This window comes from Tubulanus polymorphus, chromosome 5 (genome assembly GCF_964204645.1).
Source record: "Tubulanus polymorphus chromosome 5, tnTubPoly1.2, whole genome shotgun sequence".
Taxonomy (NCBI): domain Eukaryota; kingdom Metazoa; phylum Nemertea; class Palaeonemertea; order Tubulaniformes; family Tubulanidae; genus Tubulanus; species Tubulanus polymorphus.
Genome location: NC_134029.1, coordinates 20969290 through 20980141, shown reverse-complemented (window position 1 = coordinate 20980141; position 10852 = coordinate 20969290). Strand labels below are relative to the sequence as shown.

The 10852-nt window shown below is 35.9% G+C and overlaps 1 protein-coding gene across 1 annotated transcript; it reads right to left on the bottom strand.

Moving 5' to 3' along the window:
* Positions 1-5962: 5962 nt before the first annotated feature.
* Positions 5963-10771, bottom strand: LOC141905993 (major facilitator superfamily domain-containing protein 8-like). Its single transcript, XM_074795128.1, has 9 exons — positions 9420-10771; positions 8895-9138; positions 8672-8785; positions 8384-8578; positions 7935-8046; positions 7661-7795; positions 7470-7573; positions 7167-7384; positions 5963-6799 (listed from the first exon to the last, which is right to left on the bottom strand). Exons 1-9 carry the CDS (start codon positions 9612-9614, stop codon positions 6572-6574), a joined length of 1545 nt encoding a protein of 514 aa, XP_074651229.1. The 5' UTR covers positions 9615-10771; the 3' UTR covers positions 5963-6571.
* Between the last annotated feature and the right edge of the window lie 81 nt (positions 10772-10852).

Here is a 10852-nt window from a genome sequence, read left to right as displayed (position 1 = left end):
CAGCGAAACATCGTTCTGTAAAGGAGTTCGATTTGATCGTCAAAATATTTTACAGACTTCAAAAGTTAGAACGACTGTACATAATACGTACTCGAACAAACTAACGACCAGGGCTCGGTCCATCCAAACCAGCTTGAATTAGACTGACATGTTCTCGATAAGGAACCGGATTTTACGTGGTACCCGGGATCACATGTATAGTTTAACACTGTTTGATACCAGTAAACGCCTGTTGTCGTTGCATTAGTCGTCCATGTAGCATGGGGCACTGTGTCGGGGGTGGGGCACTTTATCACTGAAAAAATGAACTGAATGCATTGATACCCAGTGGAAATTCCAGAATGTTTTGATTATATTTTCACATCTTTCGTCAAAAATGGAATTTTTCATCTTCACCAAGTGTAACTTAGATATCCACAGCAATGCCAATAGAAAGGATTTTCAAAATTGTATAAATAGATTACCAGCACATTCGGGATCTTTCCTCGTTCTAATCCACTTTCCAGTTCTGACACAAACTCTAGTACCGGTATTGCTCTCACTAACAACCTGTCTGGCCCAGTCGACACATGAATATATCACCTTTGACATCCATCGATTTTCTGCCGTTATTATCGATATCGTCAAATCGAAAATTGGTAAATCAAACGGACACGTTATAACTGAAAAAAGAATGAAATGAATCTAATTTATTTTCAGTAATTTCGAGGAAATCTTAACTTATTTCGGTAATTTTGAGTCCGGTGACGACTCTATCTTCTTTACAACAGATTTGACCAAAAACATGGAGCTTAAGCTTGTTGGATGCAAGATGCAAGTCCACTATGTATTTTACAATAATCGAAATTCATTTTAGTTGAAGTGACGTCAGCAAGTGAATTCGATTTATGATGTGACAAAATCATCGTGGAAATATATTTTTCTTAACTCTCCGCTTTGGTGAAACTTTACCATTTTGATATTCGCAGGAAGTGTTACACGCTGTAGCCATGAAATCTGGATAGTCGAGACAGTAGTCGTTCTGTACGTAATAAGCGCAGTCATAACACATCGTATCCGCGATAGAGCTCGGTGAAAATGTTTCGTCTGATCATGAAGAAAAAACGAAAGATGAATCGTTGTAGAAAGCTTAAAAATTCGATGTTATGTCAAAACGAAAATTGACACACGATGAAATAATTCGACATACAACTGATATACAACACAGCCGTACTTGGAGACGAATACCATTTTTTTGTTAATTTGTCCCTGTTTCAATGACATACGCGCAGCACACAAAACTTTACTATAGAATTTAGACCGAGTCATTTAAAACTCTGCCAACTTATAAACTATAGAGGAAGAACTCGTCTCGACTTATATCAGAAAAGGCTTAAAATACTTTTGAACTATTGTTTTAATTAACCATCTTGTTAAAACAATTTTTGTGAATTTGTACTTTGCGCTCTACGCAAATTAATTTTGTGGGCAATAAAATATGAATGAATAAATGAAAAACGATAACGTACTCGGGCACATGCAAGACGAGTTACAAGAGATCGGACAATTTTCCCACATCCAACCGAAATTCTTGTCGCATTCTCCGATTCCGCTCCAAAATTTACAATTCTTATTTCGGTCGAGGCATTCTGAAATGAAAATACGCGCGCGTCGTCAATTAATTTACCCGGACGACATCATGTCAATAGGTTTCTAAACCGAGATAACAGATCCGAGTAGAATCAATTAAAACCAAGCTTTATGAAGAAATCCTGCGGGTTTCAGTGTCTATTTTCAATATCAATAATCGGGGGGTACATTTCATTCTTATGACTTCGATGCTCAGGCGGTACGCAGCCAAATCCGCATTATTCGTACCAGTAGGGAGCGGCAATTTTTTACAATTTTCTAATTTTTGTGACTGAATTACTATAGGATGTGCATAAAGGGACTGAAAAATGCTGACGAATTTAGTGAAAATTTATATGATTTATTATGACGAACAATAAGCGGATTGTTCGAATGTGTTTCGATATTCTAAAAAAGAATCTCGACGCGATCAGATAGTGGCTGATTCGGGCGATATGGCACGTCGAATTCCCTTTCAAAAATTTGTTTTGGCGAGGAAATATTCTTCTTGGCGCCCGGGGGTGCCAAGATTGAAATAACTGCCCCAAATCGCGGAAAAATCTGTGCGCCAAAATGGATTTCTATAAAACTGCGCGCCAAACGGATTTTTAGAGAAAATTCTGCTTTGTTCGTTTTGGCGCCCTGATTTGCATATAAGGAATTTTGTTATGGCCCGAAGCAGCCACCACACATTTTCGACCAAAGAAACATTTTTTTCTAAAATTGGTCCTGCGCGCGACGACGCCAGTCATACATACCAGGAAGGCCGTAGTTGAAAAACAAGACAACCACGATAACACTCATCAATTTGAACATCAGTCCCATATCAGCTACGGAATGTCATCATTCATTGATAATCCACTAGATATTCATAGAGAACCTATAACGACAAGAAGACGTGTCAAGGGGAAAAACTTGAATGAAGTCGAATTAATGAAATATATCCTGTTTTAGGTAAGTATCTAAATATTCATCCCTGTTGAATTTAGTATACAACTTCTAGATCTATCAGCCGAAATATTTTTCAAATTTTAGAAGGCTTTCTTTTACGTGCACCTGTCACCCAAGGGAGGAAACAAAAATCATTTTGTGAAATTAAAAGAATTATTGGCGTCATTGTCGAAATGATAATTATTTTCCCGTACGCGGAACATATTTTCCCACGCAAGAGAAAGAAGGATAGAAAACCACCTGAAAACGTAACATTCAATAACATCTTACCATAAATGAACGAGGTCAATATAGAATATATCCTATCCTTTAATTTCCCGTTTTATCTTGTGTTTGGTTTTTAGAAAAACATTTTCATAGTTCTATGAATTCGTGAAAAAGATCATTACAAAAATCCCATTATGAATGATATGAAATATTCCGTTACGAAATTATAATCGATAAATAAAGCTAGCTATCCGTCTTGCAAAAGTTGTATTTTCGCGAGCGCTTTTTTTTGTTCTATTTCGATAGAAAATTATTCCAGAATAAGAATGTCCCCGACTTTCAAACTTTTCCGCAAAATTCGAAAAATATCTCGTATATTCTCAGGTACCTACGCAGTACTTAAAACTAAACGGTTGCTATATTTTTCGTATAGCTTGACATTGTGACTACGCGTGACGACGATCTTTAAGAAAAGTAAAACGAAGGGGATACAACGGCGCGCTATTAAAAAAAGAAAATTGCATAACAAAGCGAATGACTTCTGAGATAAAGAGAAGTAGAAACTTCGAATAAAGAATTTCAGGTCAACGCTTGACATGTTGATGTTTTGTGTGTAATGAGCTGGTTAAAAAATCTCGACCGTTTCAATTGACTTAAAGTCAAACTCAATGGTTCATTCATGTGAATGATAGAAATTCCGTTGTCGTAGCCTTGAATCGTTTTCTGCCTAAGGCACGGATCATTAACACAAAACACCGGCAAATTACTATAAACAACTGCGTATATATGATTAGATATAAAGATCGTTAGATATTCAGCAGAATTTTGCGAATGACGTACGCAATTTTCTGATTAAGATTTCAATAATGAAAACCATACATTTTTCTAGCAATAATATCGTATACGTACGTATGACAAATCAAGTAATTTCTATCTATATATTTCTTCCCGTGGAAAAAATTATTGTTAGATTTTCATCAAAATCATTAGAAAATTTTGATTCACCTGGAAAAGCCCGTTACATATACAACCACTCCCCGAATTTGCAACCTATGTACCATACATCACCGAAACAAATAAAGTGCAGTGTCCCATCATGGATTCACACCAACATATTTTTCGAAAGGAAATATCGAAAAGAAAATAGTTATCAAAATTCTGAAATATTACCTTTCCGCGTCCTACACAATGAACATTGGCGGTTTGTATGCATGTTCCAATGGAAAGTTCTTTCCTTTTGAGCAATAAGTTCGGCGAATCCGTTTTTTGAAGTGAGCAACCAGAAGAAAAGAATTATTAATGTCTTTTCTAAACGCGGAAAGAATACGAACTTGGTCTATTTCGAGAAATTAATCTTATGTAATTGCAGAAACATGGACGGATTTTTTTTGAAATTGATTTACGGATATTTTGAACCATTTGAAAATATCACCAATAAATCACGAGAATTAAGTCAGGTGTATGAATTGTTGGAACCTTGATCTATCTTATTTGTAAAAAAATATAAAAATATAAGGATTATGCATGTACATTATCGATGCGTATATTTGGCTCCATATAACATGTAGGGCTCATTTTTGTTCCATTTCTATATTATAACCCTCGGCCAGATTGAGGCCTTCGGCTATATGCAACCTAAATCCAGGGTGATGTGATTCAATCATCATTTTATTTTAAGTTTAATTGTTCAATTGATTCAGAACTAACACCATAAGACGTTCCAGATAATGACAGTTTCACTGTTGGTTTTTCATTTATAATGTGTATTAGTGGAAGAGACCATAACGGTGAAAATAAAGCCGCCTGGGGGTCGCCTGGGGCGTGGATATCGCTAGTTAGTTATACATGTTGTTCTAAAAAAAACGCTTGTATAAAAAAGGAATTGTGAGTGAAACCATTTTTGTCGGAAGCTTGTAAAACAGGACATTATTTGTAAAACAGGGGCAAAAACTTAAGCACCCCAGGGCTACATTATCTATTGTGAGTTAGCGATATTAAAGTCAATTGACTACATTACGAGTATTTCGATGAGTGATTTATTGTAGAATTTTAAAAGTTAATCGTCCCTAAAAAAATAAGCCATCGAATACTTCAGTGGAGAGATTCAATTTTTCTCCAATATGGTTCTTCTCGGTCACGACTGTCTAATTTATGTGGCAGGTGAAATTGGTTATATAAAAAGCGTTTCAAAAACAGCTCGTTTATCTTCGCAGACGTGCGCAATGCAGGTGTATTATTAATTTTTGGATACTTTATAAAGAGAGTTGATAATAAATACTTAAACGTGATAAATTGGTTGCTTTACAAATGGATTTATGGCACCCATTTCATTTTACATAAGACAACCGTGACATTCACGAGCAAATTCGTTACATATGATATGCCAATACAAAAATAATTTATATATCGCAATACAAAGAACGGCGAGAAAAAAATCCATGTAAATCTGATATACGTATCTGTATCGACAGATGTTGGAATTGGGTCGATTTCTATATCATAACTGAGATGTTTCAAACGGAAAGGCGATCGAATTCAAAATATACCCGATATGAAAACGTCTGAGCATTGAATTTAGAAGACAAAAAAAAAACGCCAGAAAAATAACACATATGGACTCGCACTGCATTCGATTTTGTAGGGTCAAGTTAACTATCGAAACGGTGGTTTAAAATAAGTACTTAAAAGCATATTAATCTTCAACTGTCAGGTGCACAGAATAGAAACACATGAACGATGCATTTCCTATGGTTTTGCTATCAAAAGACTGTTTAACGATAGACGTAGAGCAAATAATGTTTGCGTCAATAATATGGGAGTCATATATATCGGTACATATATATTTTGGCCAGCTACACAATCACTAGATATATGTAGATATTTCTTCAGGCGTTGGAAATGATGCGCATGTACTTAAAACACTTGGTGAACACGGGAATGTCACCTTCTTGGCGCATTAAAGCCAGCGTATATATCTTAAGAATAGTCAAAAGTACGAGCATAATTTGAATTCGTCGTTCGATTCCCGTTTTACGGAAAAAAATCCATTAATGAATATTGTTCTTTTATCTTTCGGCGATTCATACTACGGAATAGTCTTTAGCGCAAGACAACAATGAGATGAATTGTCATCCGATAAAATCGGCCATAGAATAATACCAAAACAGATAATGCGTGGTGTATATAACATCTTTTATTTCACGAGGTACAAACACCATCATTAAAATGTTAAAACGTTTATAAATATAAATATCATATCGAATTCAAAATACAGACGTATTCAATAATCAACAAGGAAAATATACGCAGATGTCAATCAGTGGCCATCATTCACGTGTTATTTTGATGATTCAGGCCGCAGATTGATACTTGCATTAGTTAAATCATACAGTAGAACTCGCTTAATTCGGATTACTAGGTACTACCCAGATTTGAGTAAAATCTGAATTACGAATAATAGTTCACATGGTTCCGGGTTAAATGGACTAAATATTCCATCAGAGTTAAGCGAAAATCCGGATTGAAAAGTCGGAATTTAGCCAGTTCTACGTGCACTGTAATAAATTTAAAATCACCGGCATAATTCAATTCCATTAAATGCTTTCGAAAAAGTTTAAATAGGTTTCACATAATGTAAATCATTTGAACATCATGAAATACAGCAATGTATCATAAAATCAATCGAGACTGATTAAGCAAGAATTATTCCATAAATTAACAACTACCCAATAATACTTTTATAATCTGTACAAATTACAATTTGTTCTTGAAGCTCAAATGTACACATTTATATATGTGGCTGTGTTCATTGAGTTCCAACACTTCTGCCGACTACAATACGGGCACTTTTAAACGGTAATAGTCTTTTTAATAAGATCAACGAAAATGTGAATATCACAGTCAATAGTAAAACTCCGCTCACTGACGCGAATATGTATCTCGGGCCGTACGAATCATAAACATAGCTCACAAATACTGGCCCTAAAGTGCGAGCCGAACTTCCGGATGCTGTTATCCATCCCATTTGAGTACCCTTAAAAAATAAATCAAACAATGCTTTAAGAATGAATTATTGTCAAACCTTGATATTACAGTGGAACCTCGTTATAGCGAACATCACAGGACCAGAAAATATGTTCATTAAAACCAATTCATTTTATCCAGCATGAAATTTATCAAATTGTCTTACTTGGGACAAAATTCTAAATTTGTTATATCCGATGAATCTTTCTATCAGAGTTCGTTGTAACGAGGTTCCACTGTAGATCCCATATCAGTGGTATACAATTTTGGTGGCATAGAGAGTATGACGATATATCAGAGTTGATCATTACAAGTTCTAAAGACAAAATTCGGGAGTTGTTTCTTTTCTCAACACTACGAAGGAAAGTCGACTATACCTGCGGTCGAGGTCCGAGCACTTTTGAATAGATGGAATATGTCATTACATTGGTAGTCGGGTAGCCAATGGACAAGAGAGCAGTCGCCGCCAGAAACTGGGCTAAATAGATTTTCGGGGTTGTGAAACACCAAGAATGTATCATAGGACATCCGACTGGTGGGGCGCCTGTAGATGGTTCTGTAGTTGTACCATTATCCGGATGAATTGGTATTATATCTAAAAATAACCATAACCGTAGAAAATGCAATCGTTATTTCAAATATCTTAACATGGTATATGATTTCTTGAAAATGAACAGCACCTGTTGGTTCGATGGCTGGGTAGTGTTTACCCCATGGAAGATACGTGATGAAGCTCAGCAAGCAAAAGATAAATCCTCCCAATAAAATATACCTTTCATTCATTCTGTAATAAAACGAAATACAATTCATTTCAATAATATCAGGTAAACCAGCGCAGACGCGCGGGAATCAATTTTCATTCAAAACTTACTTTTTAGAAAGATACTTGACACCTATGAAAATACAAATAGCAAGCACTCCTGAGCACGCTAGCATTATTCCTGTATATAAGGTGGCTTGTTCTTTTGTCCAACCAAACATATCCATACTTAAGGGCGTAGCAATCCTAAAAATCATTGATTTCAGTAAACAAAAAATCAAGAGCAGGGTTCAGTGACACAAGGTTCAACTTTGACAAGACATTTCCATTTAGCGCGCAACTTAAAAATATATCAATATAAACCAAGGTGGAATTCTTTACTTACGTCTCAAAAATGGAAAATACAAACAAAACAACGAAGAAAAGAATATTGCACGAGATAACACTGGCCACGTCTGGAGTATCCTTGTGTAGCAAACTCTGACTGGAGGATGAATCTTAAATTTAGATTAGAATGAAATATGTACATGTAGAAATGACTCAACAATTTTGTTTTTAAGGCAAAAAATTTTGATAAATCATTTGTATTGAAATTCGTTAGTCGATAAATCAATTATACAAACAACAAATTATCACATTCTCCTACACTAACAACAATCAAGAAAGGAAGGGGAAGAAGAAGCAGTGATGAGTTTTGTGAACTCTTAAACTTTATGGAATTCAAATAAAGAGCAATTGAGAATTAAGCAACAAATAGCACGAGACTTTATAACAGAAAAACCAACGAATCAAAATTCACCATAACAAAAAGTTTGAAGATAAGTTTGAAGATACCTTGAACGTTTGCAATCGAAGGAGACGTATTATCATCATGTACACGATATTCACCAAAAACAACAACAACAAGAATGAGATTAATCACAGAAAGTATAGCGCTCACAAAACCGGTCGCCGTGTAGAAATTGATGTGTATTTCAGGAATTTCAACGATTCCCGGGTATCCAAGCGAAACGAATGCCGCCTGCAGAGCTGCAAAATACGAGATGAAAAGACTTCTGTTAACATGAAATAATTGATTGGTATTCTTTCTAAGAAAATTCATATCGAAAATTGAGAACGTACCTGGTCCGAGAATAAAACCGATAGCTTGTGCCGCGCTGACGTGCGCTAAAGCCGATGTGCGTTCTTTAATTGTCGTTGCTCCGGAGACGTAAGATCGTACAACTGCAACGTTACCTGCAAAAAAAAAACAATAACAGACTTTCTGAATAGTAGAATCGTTGATGAATTGTGGTTCAGCCTTTTCAGAAATTAGCAAACTACAAAGATAAGATGGTAAATTTACCTGCGCCGAATCCAATCAAGGCTCTAGCCGCCAAAAGATAATATCTTCGTGGCGATGGAAAATCTTGAATGTACGCGTACATTAAGTTTCCAATGGTGCTGATTACAATAGTTATGATTAATGGTTCCTTGCTAGATTCTCGACAATTCGCCCAGAATCCGAACAACGGGGACGCAAAAAACTGACCGATGCTGTAAGCCGCGATTACCCAACCAAGAAAATCAGTGCTTGTTTTCAGGTCTACCTGCCGAAAAACGATCAACAAGAGCAAATTAGGATCAATTGCTTTTTCAGTATTTTCGATATCATATTATACAGTAAACCTTGCCTCACTCGAACATGTAAAACTCGGACTTTTGACTAACTCGAACAAAACAATATATCATTTTTATGATTTCCTAGCTCATCTTTCCTTTCTTAACTCGGACTTCGTTTACCTCTGACGGATTTTTGCCAGGCCCAGTTTGTCCGAGGGTTACTGTATACATATAACCGAGTTGAATCAAACATAATTAAAATACGAACCACTCGTAAAAACGGCCATATTGAAGACATGCAGATTGAGAAACTGATACTACTGAGGAACATCGTTAAATACATGACGCGAATTGATCTCCAACGACTTTTATACACATTTGGAGGTTCTAATACTGTACTAGGTACACCAACAGCCATGCTTCCATACGAGGTCGATCTGGAAAAATAAGATATCCTTCCCATTATAGTAAGCTAACACAATAAACTGCAGTGACATGATGTGTCCTGAATGAACATATAACACTAACAGTAATGACAAGTAACAGACTGCTGTTAGAAATAGTCCATGTACTATCAACACACATATGTTAATTGTCATTAATGCTCTATATAAGGCTCATTATAGGGGAAAATAAGCTTAGCACTACTATAAAAAAAGTAATTCAAGTAATACAAATGTTACTGAAATTTTGAATACATATTTAATAAAGTGAAGTCATCTACAGTAGATACAACTTATGCTCAGCTGTTAGCCAATAATGCTGTTACAGGGAGTAACTAAAGACGTCCAGAAATAAATTACTTTCACAACCATATGTTTTTCTGACTAAGACAAGTGGACGGTTAACACAACAAACCAAAACAGCCAACATTTACCACCAGACCTGCATGATGAGATTCTCTTATTATCAAAGAAAACAATTGATCAGCATTCTTGATAATTAGAAAATTACATTTAGGTTTCAAGTTGATCTTCTCCAGCCCAAACACTAGTCTAGTATCCTTACCGTTGATGTATGAACTCTCATTACAGGGTGATAAAACTTTTCATACTGAATCTGTTGAAATCATCTGCATACACCGATATTTGTTCAGGCTACATATTGTGTGTACAGCAGGCCTGGACACACTTCTTTTTATCAAATTTCTGCAGTGTGATGCATTTCCATCACGTTGAAACCAACGTTTTTTTAATGAAGGATTTAGGTATTTTTCATTCTTAGATTAATATATCAACCAAGCGGTAATTTTTTCAATTTATTGTAGCGAGCCATAATAGAGACAAACATCGAACTTCGGCCCAAACTTCTGCAACATCCATTGCTCGGCTCCTGCAAAGGTGCAAACATGTTGGCCTCTTTTCACCAACATACTAATCGTTCTCCTTTCTTATTTGTGATGGGCTATCAGGTTATGGTTATTATAGGCCTGAATAAAAAAGGGCCCTCTCTTACTCTAGAAAATTTAAACACAAATTTATAAATGACTTGACCCATAGGTTGGTGAAGTATAGCCCGAATGCAGTAACTGAGACGAGCTGTCAAACCCTCCATCCTCTTCTTCGTTCCTACTTCCAAGGTTTTCATCCTCATCGCCACCAACGTGGTGACCATCCGCCATTTTTTCTATCATGTGACCTTCTATTTTTCGAACATTAATGTGGGATTCGAACCCATTCGCATTTGCCTTAACAACGGTGT

Bases quoted from the DNA above. Each gene is read 5' to 3' on its own strand.
- LOC141905993 (XM_074795128.1), bottom strand. From the start codon at position 9,614: ATGGGAAGGATATCTTATTTTTCCAGATCGACCTCGTATGGAAGCATG. The intron at 9,139-9,419 runs GTTCGTATTTTA...GTTTTTCGGCAG, and splicing joins TATGGCCGTTTTTACGAGTG to GTAGACCTGAAAACAAGCAC. The intron at 8,047-8,383 runs GTATCTTCAAAC...TCTAAATTTAAG, and splicing joins TTCGATTGCAAACGTTCAAG to ATTCATCCTCCAGTCAGAGT.